The sequence below is a fragment of the Carcharhinus amblyrhynchos genome, chromosome 14 (assembly GCF_965287045.1).
Source record: "Carcharhinus amblyrhynchos chromosome 14, sCarAmb.v2.hapA, whole genome shotgun sequence".
Taxonomy (NCBI): Eukaryota; Metazoa; Chordata; class Chondrichthyes; order Carcharhiniformes; family Carcharhinidae; genus Carcharhinus; species Carcharhinus amblyrhynchos.
Genome location: NC_137337.1, coordinates 430,721 through 447,246, shown reverse-complemented (window position 1 = coordinate 447,246; position 16,526 = coordinate 430,721). Strand labels below are relative to the sequence as shown.

Here is a 16,526-nt window from a genome sequence, read left to right as displayed (position 1 = left end):
TAAACTTCTATCAGGTCGCCTCTCAACCTTCGTCTCTCCAGGGAAAAGAGTCCCAGCTCCCTCAACCTAACTTCATAGGCATGCCTCCCAGTCCAGGCAACATCCTTGTAAATCTCCTCTGTACCCTTTCAATACCTTCTACGTCTTTCCTATAGTGAGGCGACCAGAACTGCGCACAGTACTCCAAGTGAGGCCTGACAAGGGTCTTATAAAGTTGCAGCATTACCTCCCGATTCCTAAACTCAATCCCTCGATTAATGAAGGCCAGTACACCATACGCCTTCTTGACCACATCCTCCACCTGCGAGGCCGATTTAAGAGTCCTGTGGACCCGGACCCCAAGATCCTTCTGCTCTTCAACACTACTAAGACTCCTGCCCTTGATAGTGTACTCGTTCATCCCGTTGGTTCTGCCAAAATGGACGACTACGCATTTATCCGCGTTGAAGTCCATCTGCCACTTCTCCGCCCAGTCCTGCATCCTATTTATGTCCTGCTGCAACTTTTGACATCCTTCCAGACCATCCACAACACCACCGACCTTCGTGTCATCAGCGAACTTACTTACCCATCCCTCCACTTCCTCATCTAGGTCATTTATGAAAATGACAAACAGCAAGGGTCCTAGAACAGATCCCTGGGGCACTCCACTGGTGACCGACCTCCATGCCGAAAATGACCCATCCACAACCACTCTCTGCCTTCTGCAGGCAAGATGTGGGTATGCCGGCGTTGGACTGGCGTAAACACAGTGAAAAGTCTGACAACACCAGGTTTTAGTCCAACCTATTTATTTGATAATATACTCACAAGCTTTCGGGTTAGTCCCTTCGTCAGGTGAATGGAGAGTTCTGGCCTCAGACAGAGCATATAAAGCACAGACAGTTTAGAGATTACTGATTAGAATGCGAATCCTTACACCTAACTTGCTGTTCAAGACCTGAAGTGGCTGATAATGTGAGTGGAAGGAGCACTGATCACAGGTTAAAGAGATGTGTATTGTCTCCAGACAGTACAGTAAGTGAGGTTTTGCAAACCCAGGCAAGTCACGGGGGTTACAGATAGTGCGACATGAACCCAAGATCCCTGTTGAGACCGTCCTCATGTGTGCGGAACTTGGCTATCAGTCTCTGTTCAGCGACTCTGCGCTGTCGTGTGTCGTGAAGGCCGCCTTGGAGAATGCTTACCCGAAGGTCAGAGGCTGAATGCCCGTGACCACTGAAGTGTTCGCGAACAGGAAGGGAACAGTCTTGCCTGGTGACTGATGAGCGATGTTCATTCATCCGTTGTCGTAGCGTCTGCATGGTCTCCCCAATGTACCATGCTTCGGGACGTCCTTTCTTGCAACGTATCAGGTAGACAATGTTGGCCGAGTTGCAAGAGTATTTACCATGTACCTGGTGGATGGTATTCTCACGTGTGATGATGGTATCCATGTCGATGATCCGGCATGTCTTGCAGAGGTTGCTGTGGCAGGGTTGTGTGGTATTGTGGTCACTGTTCTCCTGAAGGCTGGGTAGTTTGCTGCGAACAATGGTCTGTTTGAGGTTGTGTGGTTGTCTGAAAGCAAGAAGTGGGGGTGTGGGGATAGCCCTGGCGAGATGTTCGTCTTCATCAATGATATGTTGAAGACTCCGGAGAAGATGTCGTAGCTTCTCCGCTCCGGGGAAGTACTGGACGACGAAGGGTACTCTGTCCACTGTGTCCCGTGTTTGCCTTCTGAGGAGATCGGTGCGGTTTTTCGCTGTGGCGCATCGGAAGCGCAGAGTCGCTGAACAGAGACTGATAGCCAAGTTCCGCACACATGAGGACGGTCTCAACAGGGATCTTGGGTTCATGTCACACTATCTGTAACCCCCGTGACTTGCCTGGGTTTGCAAAACCTCACTTACTGTACTGTCTGGAGACAATACACATCTCTTTAACCTGTGATCAGTGCTCCTTCCACTCACATTATCAGCCACTTCAGGTCTTGAACAGCAGGTTAGGTGTAAGGATTCGCATTCTAATCAGTAATCTCTAAACTGTCTGTGCTTTATATGCTCTGTCTGAGGCCAGAACTCTCCATTCACCTGACGAAGGGGCTAACCCCGAAAGCTTGTGAGTATATTATCAAATAAATAGGTTGGACTAAAACCTGGTGTTGTCAGACTTTTTACTGTGTTTACGCCAGTCCAACACCGGCATACCCACATCTTGGTAACAGGAGACAGAGAATAGTAGTGGAAGGTTCCTTTTCTAGCTGGAGGTCTGTCACTAAGTGGTGTGCCGCAGGGCTCAGTACTGGGACCTCTTCTATTTGTAATATACATAGACGACTTGGAAGAGGGAGTACATGGTGTAATCAGCAAGTTTGCAGATGACACGAAGATGGCTGAACTTGTGGACAGTGAGGAGGAGTGTCAGGCAATACAGCTGGATATAGATAGGCTGGTATATTGGGCAGATAAATGACAGATGGAATTTAATCCTGATAAATGCGAGGTGATGCATTTTGGAAGAAATAATGCAGGGGGGAGTTATATGATAAAGGGTAGACCTATTAAGAGTATAGAAACACAGCGGGACTTGGGGGTACAAGTGCACAAGTCTTTGAAGGTGGCAGTACAGGTGGAGAAGGTTGCGAAGAAAGCTTATGGTATGCTAGCCTTTATAGGAAGGGGTATAGAGTACAGGAGCTGGCGTCTAATGTTGCAGTTGTATAGAACGTTGGTTAGACCACATGTGGAGTACTGTGTCCAGTTCTGGTCGCCTTACTACCGGAAGGACGTGGAGACCCTGGAGAGAGTGCAGAGGAGGTTTACCAGGATGCTGCCTGGTATGGAAGGACTGGGGTATGAGGAAAGATTGGGCAAAATGGGGCTGTTTTCCTTAGAAAGATGGAGAATGAGGGGAGATCTAATAGAGGTGTATAAGATTATGAAGGATATAGATAGAGTAAACAGTGGTAAGCTTTTTCCTAGATTGGAAACAAATATTACGAGGGGCCACAGGCTTTGGGTGAGGGGGGCGAGGTATAATTCGGATGTTAGATGGAAGTTTTTCACACAGAGGGTTGTGGGGGTATGGAATGCACTGCCAGGTAAGGTGGTGGAGGCAGGCATGCTGGAGTTGTTTAAGGGATACTTAGATAGGCACATGAGTGGAATAGAGATGGAGGGATATAGGAGACTGTTTTAAATAAGGATCAAGAGCCTTGGGACGTTCCTGGGAATCAGTTGATTCCTATAGACCTTCCAACATATTTTCTGGCTCACTTATTTCACTTTTGAGCGTCTGGGGATTCCCTTGAATGTTTGCATAAGATGTGCATGTTATTGATGCTTTTCTTCTTTTAACCCACAGGTGATTCGGTCCGCCTTGTTGACCAACAAGGGGCATACACGCGGTGGGTCGTGCGAGGGCTGCTCTTGAATGTTTCGAGAGTTGCCTAGTGCTTCACGTTGTTAGTGTACGCTTAAACTGGACCAGCTGAGGGGCAACACGACAGCTCAGTGACTATCACTGTTTGCTGTGCAGATACATGGAGTTGGGCCAATATCTGTGGGAGTTTGCACATTCTCCCCATGCTCACGTGGGTTTTCTCCGGGTGCTCTGGTTTCCTCCCACATCCCAAAGATGTGCTTTTAGGCTGATTGGTGTAACAAATTGTCCCTATATTATTCTCCCCTTAATCTGGTTTCCAATGTGGAGTGCCATAAGCATAGACAAGGGTCACGGGTGGAAGAGGGAACTCACAATGTTAAAATGGCAGCATGGGCTCGTTGGGCCGAACGGCCTGTTTCCCTGCTGTGTTCTTTGTTCTTTAGAGACGTGGGTTCAATTCCCGGCTTGGGTTACTGTCTGTGCAGTGTTTGCACATTTTTCCCATGTCTGCGTGGATTTCCTCTGGGTGCTCTGGTTTCCTCCCACAGTCTGAAAGATGCACTGGTTAGGTGCATTGGCCATACAAAATTCTCCCTTAGTTCTTAATTGTACCTGAACAAACGCCAGTTAGTAAATTTGCTGACGACACCAAAGTCGGAGGAGTTGTAGACAGTGAGGATGGATGTTACAGTTTGCAGAGGGACTTAGATAAGCTGCAGAGCTCGGCCGAGAGGTGGCAAATGGGGCTTAATGTGAAAAGTGTGAGGTGATTCACTTTGGTAACAGTAACAGGGGTACGGAATATAGGGCTAATGGAAGGACTCTTAGTAGTGTTGACGAGCAGAGAGATCTCAGTGTACATGTGCATAGCTCCCTGAAAGTTGGCACCCAGGTTGATAAGGTTGTTAAGAAGGTGTACGGCGTGTTAACTTTTATTGGTAGAGGGATTGAATTTCAGAGCCGTGAGGTCATGTTGCAACTGTACAAAACTCTGGTGCGGCTGCACTTGGAGTATTGCATACAGTTCTGGTCGCCGCATTGTAAGAAAGATGCGGAGGCATTAGAAAGGGTGCAGAGGAGGTTTACCAGGATGTTGCCTGGTATGGTGGGAAGGTCTTATGAGGAAAGGCTGAGGGACTTGAGGCTGTTTTCGTTAGAGAGAAGAAGGTTAAGAGGTGACCTAATTGAGGCATACAAGATGATCAGAGGGTTCGATAGGGTGGACAGTGAGAGCCTTTTTCCTCAGATGGTGATGGCTAACACGAGGGGACATAGCTTTAAATTAAGGGGTGGTAATTATGGGACGGATGTCAGAGGTAGGTTCTTTACTCAGAGGGTAGTAAGGGCGTGGAATGTCCTGCCTGCAGCAGTTGTGGACTCGCCAACTTTACGGGCATTCAAATGGTCAGTGGATAGGCATATGGATAACATTGGAATAGTTTAGGTTTGAGGGTCATTAGATTGGTTCCACTGGTCGGCGCAACATCGAGGGCCGAAGGGCCTGTACTGTGCTGTAGTGTTCTATGTTCTAGTGTGTGGTGACTGGGGGCTTTTCACATAACTTCACTGTGGTGTTAATGTAAGCTTACTTGTGATGCCACTACAAAAACTTTACTTTCCCTGCTCCCTGCTGTGCTGCTGTTTATTGTGGCTATTCAGGTTGCCGTTGCTGAGTACTGCATCCTCTTTCAGCCTCTCATTTGCTTCCCTGCTGCTGAGAATCCCACCCCCCTGCTAATATAGTTTTAACCTTCCCTGTACTACAAGGGAATCTGACCCTCAGGATATTGGTGCCCCTCCTGTCCCTCTTAAACAGATCACTCCTGGCGCAGAAAAGATCCCAATGATCTAAACGTTTGAATCCCTGTCCCCTGCACCAAATCTTTAGCCACGCATTGATCTGCCATAGCCTCCTGTTCTGACATGTGGCACTGGAAGTAATCTCGAGATTACCATCCTCCTGCTTCTTAATCTTTTTCCTAGCTCTCTATAATCACTCCTCAGGACCTCGCCCCTATTTCTATTTATGTCATTTGTGCCAACATGCACAACAATTTCTGGCTGCTCCCCCTCGCCCTTTGAGAATGTTCTGCAGCTGCTCTGAGATATCCTTGACACTGGCACTCGGGAGGTAACACACTGTTCTGGACTCCCATTTGCGGCCACAGAATCTCCTGTCTGTCCCCCTAACTATCGAGTCTCCAATCACTTTTGTCCAGTTTACCTTTACCCTTTCCCGCTCTGCCCCAGAACCAGTCGTAGTGCCACAGCTCTGGCCACTGCTGCTTTTACCTGAACGGTCATCCCTCCAACAATATCCAAAACGGTATACTTGTTTCCTCAGGGAATGGCCACAGGGGCTCCTGCACTCTCTGCCTGCTCCCTTTGTTTTTCCTGGTTGTCACCCAGCTACTCTCTGCCTGAACCTTAGGCGTCATCACCTCACTAAAACTCTTATCTGTAAAGTGCTGAGCATTCCGGATGATACTGATACTGCATCCAGCTCCAACTCCCTAATCCAGTCTCCCAGGAGCTGCAACCAGGTGCAATTCCTACAGGTGTAGTCATCAGGAACAACAGAATTCTTCTTGAGCTCCCACAGCCTGCAGGAGGAGCATATCACTGCCCTCATTGCCATCCCAACTGCCCCAAGACTAAAGAGGAAAGTTAAAAGGACATTACCTGACATTACCTGTACTCTGCTAAGACATTAGTATATATTGTAAATAACTGTGGCCCCAGGAACATAGGAATTAGGAACAGAAGTAGGCTGCCATTCAATCAGATCATGGCAAATGGAATTTAACCCTGGAAAGTGTGAGGTGATACACTTTGGAATGTGTACTTTGACAAGAAAGTATTTAATGAATGGTAGGAGATGAGAAACTTCTGTGGAACAAAGGGACCTTGGTGTGTTTGTCCGCAGATCTGTGAAAGCAGAAGGGCATGTTAGTAGAGTGATGAAAAGTCACATGAGACACTTGCCTTTATCAATTGTGGTATAAATTACAAAAGCAGGGAAGTCATGTTGGAGTTGTATAGAACTTTGGTGAGGCCACAGCTAGAGTATAGTGTGCAGTTCTGGTCATGTCACTATAGGAAGGATGTGATTGCATTGGACGGGGTGCAGAGGAGATTCACCAGGACGCTGTCTGGGATGGAATATTTAAGTTATGAAGAGATTATGGATAAACTTGGGGTGTTTTTGTTTGGAGCAGAAAAGACTGGAGTTCAGTTACAAGTGGTGTACCTCAGGGATCTGTTCTGGGGCCACTGCTGTTTGTCATTTTTATAAATGACCTAGATGAGGGTGTAGAAGGATGGGTTAGTAAATTTGCTGACGACACCAAAGTCAGAGGAGTTGTAGACAGTGAGGATGGATGTTACATAGAACATTACAGCGCAGAACAGGCCCTTCGGCCCACGATGTTGCGCCGACCAGTTAAAAAAAAAACAACAACAACAATGACCCACTAACCTAAACCAATCCCTTTTCGTCCATAAACCTGTCCACAGACCTCTTAAACGCCCCCAAACTAGGCGCATTTACAACTGCAGCAGGCAGGGCATTCCAATCCCTCTCCACCCTCTGGGTAAAGAACCTACCCCTGACATCTGTCCTATAACTACCCCCCCTTAGTTTAAAGCCATGCCCCCTCGTGCTAGATTTTTCCATCAGAGGAAAAAGGCTATCACTATCCACCCTATCTAAACCTCTAATCATCTTATATGTTTCAATAAGATCCCCTCTTAGCCACCTTCTTTCCAGCGAAAACAACCCCAAATCCCTCAGCCTCTCCTCATAGGATCTCCCCTCCATACCAGGCAACATCCTGGTAAACCTCCTCTGCACCCTCTCCAAAGCCTCCACATCCTGCCTGTAATGTGGGGACCAGAACTGCACACAATACTCCAAGTGCGGCCGCACCAAGTTGTGTACAGTTGCAACATAACGCTACGACTCCTAAATTCAATCCCCCTACCAATAAACGCCAAGACACTGTATGCCTTCTTAACAACCTTATCTACTTGATTCCCAACTTTCAGGGATCTATGTACACGTACACCTAGATCCCTCTGCTCCTCCACACTATTCAAAGTCTTCCCGTTAGCCCTATACTCAACACATCTGTTATTCCTACCAAAGTGAATTACCTCACATTTCTCTGCATTAAACTCCATCCGCCACCTCTCGGCCCAGCTCTGCAACCTGTCTAAGTCTTCCTGCAAACTATGACACCCTTCCTCACTATCTACCACACCTCCGACTTTGGTGTCATCAGCAAATTTACTGATCCACCCAACTATACCCTCATCCAGATCATTAATAAAAATCACAAACAGTTACAGTTTGCAGAGGGACATAGATAAGCTGCAGAGCTGGGCTGAGAGGTGGCAAATGGAGTTTAATGTGGAAAAGTGTGAGGTGATTCACTTTGGTAAGAGTAACAGGAGTACAGAATATAGGGCTAATGGAAGGACTCTTGGTAGTGTCAACGAGCAGAGAGATCTCGGTGTACATGTGCATAGATCCCTGCAAGTTGGCACCCAGGTTGATAAGGTTGTTAAGAAGGCGTACGGTGTGTTAGCTTTTATTGGTAGAGGGATTGAATTTCGGAGCCATGAGGTCACATTGCAACTGTACAAAACTCTGGTGCGGCCGCACTTGGAGTATTGCGTACAGTTCTGATCGCTGCATTATAAGAAAGATGTGGAGGCATTGGAAAGGGTGCAGAGGAGGTTTACCAGGATGTTGCCTGGTATGGTGGGAAGGTCTTATGAGGAAAGGCTGAGGGACTTGAGGTTATTTTTGTTAGAAAAAAGAAGGTTACGAAGTGAACTAATTGAGGCATACAAGATGATCAGAGGATTGGATAGGGTGGACAGTGAGAGCCTTTTTCCTCGGATGGTGATGGCTAACACGAGGGGACATAGCTTTAAATTAAGGGGTGGTAATTATAGGACGGATGTCAGAGGTAGGTTCTTTACTCAGAGGGTAGTAAGGGCGTGGAATGCCCTGCCTGCAGCTGTTGTGGACTCGCCAACTTTAAGGGCATTCAAATGGTCAGTGGATAGGCATATGGATAACATTGGAATAGTTTAGGTTAGAGGGTCATTAGATTGGTTCCACTGGTCGGCGCAATATTGAGGGCCGGAGGGCCTGTACTGTGCTGTAATGTTCTATGACTGAGGGGGTGACCTGATCAAGAAACACGAACAGAGTGGATAAGGAGCAGCTGTTTCCCTTAGTTGAAGGGTCACTCACAAGGGGACACAAGTTGAAGGTGAGGGATGGGAGGTTTAAGAGGGATGTGAGGAAAATCTTTTTTATCCGGAAGGTGGTGATGGTCTGGAATGAGCAACCTTGGAGGGTGATAGAGACGAGTTGCTTCACATCCTTTAAAAGGTACCTGGATGAGCACTTGGCACATCATAACATTCAGGGCTATGGGTCAAGTGCTGGCAGATGGAATTAGGTGGGAGTTAAAGTTTATTTATTAGTCACAAGTAGGCTTACATTAACATTGCAATGAAGTTATTGTGAAAATCCCCTAGTTGCCGTTCTGGCACCTACTCAGGCACAGAGGGAGAATTTTGCAAGGCCAATTCACCTAACGAGCATGTCTTTCAGACTGTGGGAGGAAACTGGAGTAGCCGGAGGAAACCATGCAGATACAGGAAAAATGTGCAGACTCCACACAGACAGTGACCCACGCCGGGAATCAAACTCAGATCCCTGGAGCTGTGAGACAGTAGTGCTAACTACTGTGTCGGTGTGGTCTCGATGGGCCAAAGGATCTCTTCTGCGCTGTCTGAAGATGTGCGAGTTAGGTTGATGGGCCATGCTAAAATTGCCCCTTAATGTGTAGATTAGAGGGATTAGTGGATAAATATGTAGGGATATGGGGGTAGGGCCTGGGTGGGATTGTGGTCAGTGCAGACTTGATGGGCCAGATGGCCTTTTTCTGCACTGTAGGGTTCCTATGTTTCAATGTCTGATTCTGTGACTCTAAGATCTCTCCCTGGTCTCAAATCCACCTCCCCACCTGTTCCCCATATCTTCTTATCCTTTTTTTATTAGAAATATATCTATCTCCTTCTTGAAACCATTCAACAATTCAGATTCCACCACGCTATGGGGCAGCAAGTTCCACAAATTCGCCGCCCTCTGTGAGAAGTAGATCATAGAACATAGAACATTACAGCGCAGTACAGGCCCTTCAGCCCTCAGTGTTGCGCCGACCAGTGGAACCAATCTAATGACCCTCTAACCTAAACTATTCCAATGTTATCCATATGCCTATCCACTGACCATCCGAATGCCCTTAAAGTTGGCGAGTCCACAACTGCTGCAGGCAGGGCATTCCACGAGCTTACTACCCTCTGAGTAAAGAACCTACTCAGATGATCTGAGTAGGTTCTTTACTCAGAGATGATCCTCCTCATCTCAGTTTTAAATCTACTGCCTCTAAACCTATATGTGTGACCTCTTGTTCCAGGTTGCTCCATAAGGGGAAACATTTGGTTGACACTTACTTTATCCCTTCTAAAATGTTATGTACCTCGATCAAGTCCCCTCTAATTCTTAGTAGTGACCCCTGTGGCACTCCACTAGTTACAGGTTGCCTTCCTGAAAGGTCCTGTTATCCCAACTCTCTGTCTTGTATCAGTTATCCATGGACTCCTCTGTTCTGTAGAAGGATCATTTAGACTTGAAACATTAACACTCTTTCTCTCTCCACAGACGCTGCCAGACCTGCTGAGATTATCCAGCATTTTCTATCCTTATTTCAGATTTCCAACATCCACAGTATTTTACTTTTATAACCATGGTCTTTTATCATATTGAATACTTCTTGGAAATTATATCTTTAGGTTGCCTTTATCTTTCCTGCATGTTACCACCTCAAAGAATTATAATAAATTTGTCAGGTGTGATTTCCCCTTCATGAAGCCATGCTGACTCTGTGATTATATTCTGTATTTCTAAATGCTTTGCTATTATATCCTTTACTATGGACTCTAACCTTTTCCCAATGACAGACATTTTCCCAATGGTAGACAAAAGTCGTAGGTAGAAGAAGGATTGGAATGAGGCACTCACTGAATGTTAAAATGGGTGGTGCTGGCTTGTAGGACCAAAGGGCCTGTTTCCTGTGCTGTGTTGTTCTTTGTTTTTTGACAGATGTAAACTAACTGGCCTACAGTTACTTGTTTCTTCTCTCCATCCCTTTTTGAATCAGGGCATATTGAATAAGGGAAAATTGGCTATTTTCCAATCCTCTGGGACTTTTCCAGAATTTAATCATAAATACAAGATCTTCCAATAATAGTAATTTTCCAGCAGGAAGCTTGGCCTGGTTGGTATGAGCTTGGTTGGAAGCTTGGTATGGGTGGCACGATAGCACAGTGCTTAGCACTGCTGCTTCACAGCTCCAGGATCCCGGGTTCGATTCCCAGCTCGGGTCACTGTCTGTGTGGAGTTTGCACATTCTCCTCGTGTCTGCATGGGTTTCCTCTGGGTACTTCAGTTTCCTCCCACAGTCCAAGGATGTGCGGGTTAGGTTGATTGGCCATGCTAAGAAATTGCCCCTTAGTGTCCAGGGATGTGCAGATTAGAGGGATTAGTGGGTATAATATGTAGGGATATGGGGGTAGGGCCTGGGTGGGATTGTGTTCGGTGCAGACTCGATGGGCCGAAGGGCCTCTTTCTGCATTGTAGGGTTCGATGGTTAATTATATGATGTCAGGAAGCCCTTCTTCACACAAAAGGTCTGGCCTATCTGGAATTCTCTCCTTAAGGCTCTGGGTGCTGGGATTCAGTTGGAGATTATAAGGTTGACAGAGACATTTTGGTGGGTTTTGGGTATCAAGCGATATGGAACAAGGATAGATGCTGTGATCTAACTAAATGGAAGAACAGGCTCGAGGGACTAAATTACCTGTTAGTACTACATTTAAAATCATTGTCCGTATTTACAAACTGTTCCACGCCTTTTACACCTCTGCATATTTCTTTCCTATATCTCTCCCCTCAACTCTGATCACTTCCACCTTCCTTTTCTGCACCATTGGAAGGGAAGACTTCAGGCAGATCAGAGCTGCTGTATTAAATCTTTCTCATTGTACTTCAAAAGTCCAAGTCTATCTCTTCTCTTACATCCCTAATTGATTTTCTTCTGTCTTATGACACAGAAGACAAATGTGTTGGTGTGATTATGTAAAGTTCCTGAGGCATTATTTTCACTGAGGGCTGAATATTGATTCTCCATTTTGATTTTGTTTCAGGTCAACTGAGAACCAAGTGACAATGCACAAGTGTTATTTCTTCCTGGTTTTCATGGTGATCATTTTGCCATCACTGGGCCTGACCAGGTACTGACTCAATGACTATGTCAAGTCTGTGAATGAAGAGCAAAACAGCACCTGGTATTGAGATGAAACATGTATTGCTATAGATTCATTGTGTTTTCCTGTGACCAGTGAATAAGGAGATCTTCCTTTAAATCTTTGCAATGCAAGTCAGGACAGTGCAGTGCAGACACAGCGCTCAGTTTGTACTCAGCTCAAACTCAGCAGTGTTAATCTGCATTCCATGTCTCCTCTCACGAATGGCAGTGACCCCATGCCCCCCACTTGCTGAGAACAGTTACTCCAATCCCGTCTTGTATTCACTAACATCAATGTACCCCCTCCAACTGCACTCCACCTCTCCCTCCTCATTGCTGTTGTTAAGAACAAGATTGATGCTAAATGCCAGGTTATGCCAAACCCCACAACATTGAAACAACTACAATCAACTGTAATTTACAATTTGATAGAATGTGAGAAAAGGTTTGAAATTCAGAGAATGATGCGCCACACATTTTGTGATGATTTTAAAATAAATGTTTATTAAACTGAAGTAAGCAACAATAATGCCAACTACAAGTACACTTAGATAAAACAATGGCTATACACATTATCACTAACCTTACCCAGTTCCAATATCTTGGCCAGGATTCTCCCAAAATTATTCTAAGTGCCAAATTTGCGTAAAAACAGTCGGAAATCACACTTTTTTGGTCAGGATTTTCAAAATGAATTTCCCATACTCTGTGCACTGTAGAGTATCTCAGCGAGAATCACACTAAAACTTGAGGGGCAGGGCCTATTCTCACCCAAGAGTGCTGAGTGTGCCACTGCGCATGTGCTAATCTGTCAGAATGAAGATCAACACATGCACAGTATAGTTCTTAACTGCCGGCCTACTGATCACTGGCCAGCTCAATTGCCTGGCAGCCCTGCACCCTCATATTGCTGGCTCACTGACCATCCCCCCCACACACACTGCCCCAATCATTGGCCTTCCACATGTCTCCAGACTTACCCTGACCGCCCCCCCCCCCCCCCCCCCCCCTCACATCCCCCTCCCTGGCAGTCTCGATCACCTGATCCTCCCCTACCTCCGCCATTCCCCATCTCCCACCAATCTCAACTCCCTAATCCCATTGGCCAGCCTGAATCAGACCCATACCTCCTGACTGCAGAGTGGTGACAGGCCAGCCCTTCTGGCCACACCCCCTTGGCACTGCCTAATGCCCAGTGAGCAGTGCCAAGATGCCCCTTGGGCAGTGCCAGGAGGCTAGGGGGCATCCCCTTACCCCTGACCTCCCGGGGTCCTATATGGCCCATGTTCACTCCAGAGTTGGGCTGCCAGCTCCCCACTATTGGGAACCCCACTGGAATGAACCATTCCTGGCAGAGCTGGGGGGAGAGATAGCAAGCCCAGAGACTTCAGTCCATGGCGTCCAATGGAGAACTCGTTAAATTGTCTCCACTGATGGCTCTCAGCAAAGCAGTGGGCTGGGAGAATCCCCTGCCCCTTCAGTTCACTACCTTCTGGGCTAAATCTCCCAAAATGTCCACAACATCCTATAGGTTTTTAAAAGAAGCCAGTAAAGTTAAAACACCATGCAGTTATATCTCTTTGAGGTTGTCTCTGAAGTAAGTTTAAGTTTAAAGTCTTTTTATTAGTGTCACGAGTAAGGCTCGCTTTAATACTGCAATGAAGTTACTGTGAAAACCCCTAGTCACCACACTCTGGCACCTGTTCGGGTACACTGAGGGAGAATTTAGCACTGCCAATGCACCTCATCAGCATGTCTTTTGGACTGTGGGAGGAAATATAAGGCCTGTTGTCTGTCAGAATATAAGAACATAAGAACTAGGAGCAGGAGTAGGCCATCTGGTCTCTCAAGCCTGCTGTGCCATTCAATAAGATCATGGCTGATCTTTCTGTGGACTCAGCTTCACTTACCCACCCCCACCACCCCCGCTCACCATAACCCTTAATTCATTTATTGTCCAAAAATCTGTCTATCTTTGCCTTAAAAACATTCAATCAGGGAGCCTCAACTGCTTCACTGGGCAGGGAATTCCACAGATTCACCCTTTGGGTGAAGAAGTTCCTCCTCAACTCAGTCAAAGAATGAAGAAAGACAATTACAGCACAGAAGCAGGCCCTTCGCCCCTCCAAGCCTACACTGACCATGCTGTCCGACTTAACTAAAACCCTCTACTCTTCCAGAAACCATATCCCTCTATTCCCATCCTATTCATCTACTTGTCAAGACGCCCCTTAAAAGTCATTACTGTATCCGCTTCACTACCTCCCCTGGTAATGAGTTCCAGGCACTCACTAGTCTCTATGTAAAAAATCTGCCTCGTACATCTCCTTTAAACTTTGCCCCTCGCACCTTAAACCTGTGCCTCCTAGTAATTGACTCTTCCACCCTGGGAAAAAGCTCCTGACTATCCACTCTATCCCTCATCATCTTGTAGACTTCTATCAGGTCTCCCCTCAACCTCCGTCGTTCCAGTGAGAACAAACCAAGTTTATCCAACCTCTCCTCATAGCTAATACCCTCCATACCAGGGCAACATCCTGGTAAATCTTTTCTGTATCCTCTCCAAAGTCTCCACATCCTTCTGGTAGTGTGGCGACCAGAATTGAACACTATATTCCAAGTGTAGCCTAACTAAGGTTCTAAATCTGCTTCCCTTTATTTAGAGGCCATGCCGCCTAGTTCTAGTTTCACCCGCCAGTGGAAACAACCTCCCTGCTTCTATACTTTCTATTTCCTTCGTAATCTTATATGTTTGGTGCACCCAGAGAAAGCCCATGCAGACATGGGGAGAACATGCAGATTCCGTACAGACAATGATCCAAGCTGGGAATTGAATCTGGGTTCCTGGCGCTGCGAGGCAGCAGTGCTAATCACTGTACCACCCAACAAAACAACTGGGTTTTTAAGGCAGGTTTTCTTCACATGCATGGCTTGGTGGTACTTAAGACAGCTATTCCTACTGTTGGTTGACTTTTCCTATTCTTGCACAGATTGAATGTTTCTGATATAGTTTTTTCCTTTTGACCTTTGCTTATCTACACTAACCTCTTCAGAATTCAAACTCAATTAGCTTCATTTTGTGAGTCTACCTTGTAGATGTAAATGCAGAGTTCACATCTTCTTTCCTCCTTTGATTCTTTAACATCTTATCCAAACCCTTTCTGTTCTATTCCCCATTGTTTCTGGATGAAGAGAGTTAAAAAATAGGAGCAGGAGTAGGTTTTTCAGCTCCTCGAACCTCATTCAATAGGATCATGGCTAATTCGGCATTCCTCATGTCCACTTTCCTGTAACCATTGATTCTCTTGCTGATCAGAAATCTACCTCGGCCTTGAAAACTCTGCCTCAGTTCTCTGTGATAAGTAGTTCCAAAGGCGCCCAGTCCTCTGAGAAAAGAAATTCCTCCTCATCTCAGAATTAAATAGGCACCTCTTTATTCTGAGACTCTGCCCTCTGGTTCTCGACTCTCCCATGAGGGGAAACATTCTCTCAGCATTTATCCTATCAAGCCTCATTAGAAGCCGATAGGTTTCAATGAGATCACCTCTCATTCCTCTAAATTCCAGTGAGTAGACTCCCAGCCTATTTAACCTTTCCCTCATTAGACAATCTCTCCACACCAGGGATCATCCTCGTGAACTTTCTCTGAACTGCCTCCACTGAAGTGATATCTTTCCTTATATAACGGGAGCAAAACTGCTCACAGTGTTCCAGATGTGGCCTCACCAGTATCTTGTACAGTTACAGCAAGACTTCCCAACTCTTATACTCCAACACCCTTGAAATAAAGGCCAATATTCCATTACCCTTCCTGATGACCTGCTGCTCCTGTGTGGTGGCTTTCTGTGTTTCGTGCACAAGTTTCCCCCAAGTCCCTTTGTGTTGCAGCTTTCTGCAGTTTTTCTGTATTTAAATAATTCTCTGTTCTTTTGTTCTCCCTTCCAAAATAAACAACTTCACATTTTCCCACATTATACTTGCTTTAGATAAAGATCTGTTTGCAATGTTTCCAGACTTATCAACATCTCAAAAGCACTCAGACCATTTGCAGAAGCAAACTGTTCCTGCTTTAGTCAGCTCCTATTTTCCAAAAGTTTTTAAAAACATGTAACCAGCAGAAATCATTCCAGTTATTGCATTTCCCTGATCTTTTGATACCATCACTGTTTTTCCTGATACTGATTATAACATTTGACAAATTTTTGTCTTTCAGTCTTGATGTCTTTTTCCGCTGGCTCTTCGACATACACTTTCTGGATGAAGCAGATATTAAATTCCAGTGAGTATTCCTAGTTTATGATTGCTGAACTAGAACAGCCATATTGATATTGTGATGACAACAGTAGGAGTGAGGTTAGGAATTTTGCATCTTCTCCCTCCTCAAAACTTGTTACTGTGTCAAAATCCTCCCAAACAGTGGTTAGTGCTGCTGCCTCACAGTGTCATGGATCCGGGTTTGATTCCAGCCTCGGGTGACTGTCTATGTGGAGTTTGTACATTCTCCCTGTGTCTGTGGGTTTCCTCCGGGTGCTTGGGTTTCCTCCCACAGTCCAAACATGTGCAGGTTAGGTGGATTGGTCATGCTAAATTCTCCCTTAGTGTCCCAGGATGTGTGTTTATGGAGATTAGTGGAGTAAATATGTTGAATTACAGGGATAGGGCTTGGTTAAGATGCTCTGTCAGAGAGTTGGTGCACTCTTGTTGGGCTGAATGGCCTCCTTCTGCACTGTAGAGATTCTGTGATAGCGAGGCAATGATGTAATGGTGTAA

General features: G+C 45.9%; 1 protein-coding gene across 3 annotated transcripts in view; it reads left to right on the top strand.

Annotated features, from left to right (window-relative positions):
- The window catches only part of tmem63c (transmembrane protein 63C), a 217,116-nt gene that overhangs the window by 165,919 nt on the left and 34,671 nt on the right, over nt 1-16,526 (top strand). For all 3 annotated transcript variants that reach the window (XM_080202134.1, XM_080202132.1, XM_080202133.1), the window contains 2 exons: nt 11,656-11,742; nt 15,970-16,035. In XM_080202134.1, the coding sequence (XP_080058260.1) occupies nt 11,656-11,742; nt 15,970-16,035 (153 nt within the window). The remainder of the gene's footprint in view (nt 1-11,655; nt 11,743-15,969; nt 16,036-16,526) is intronic.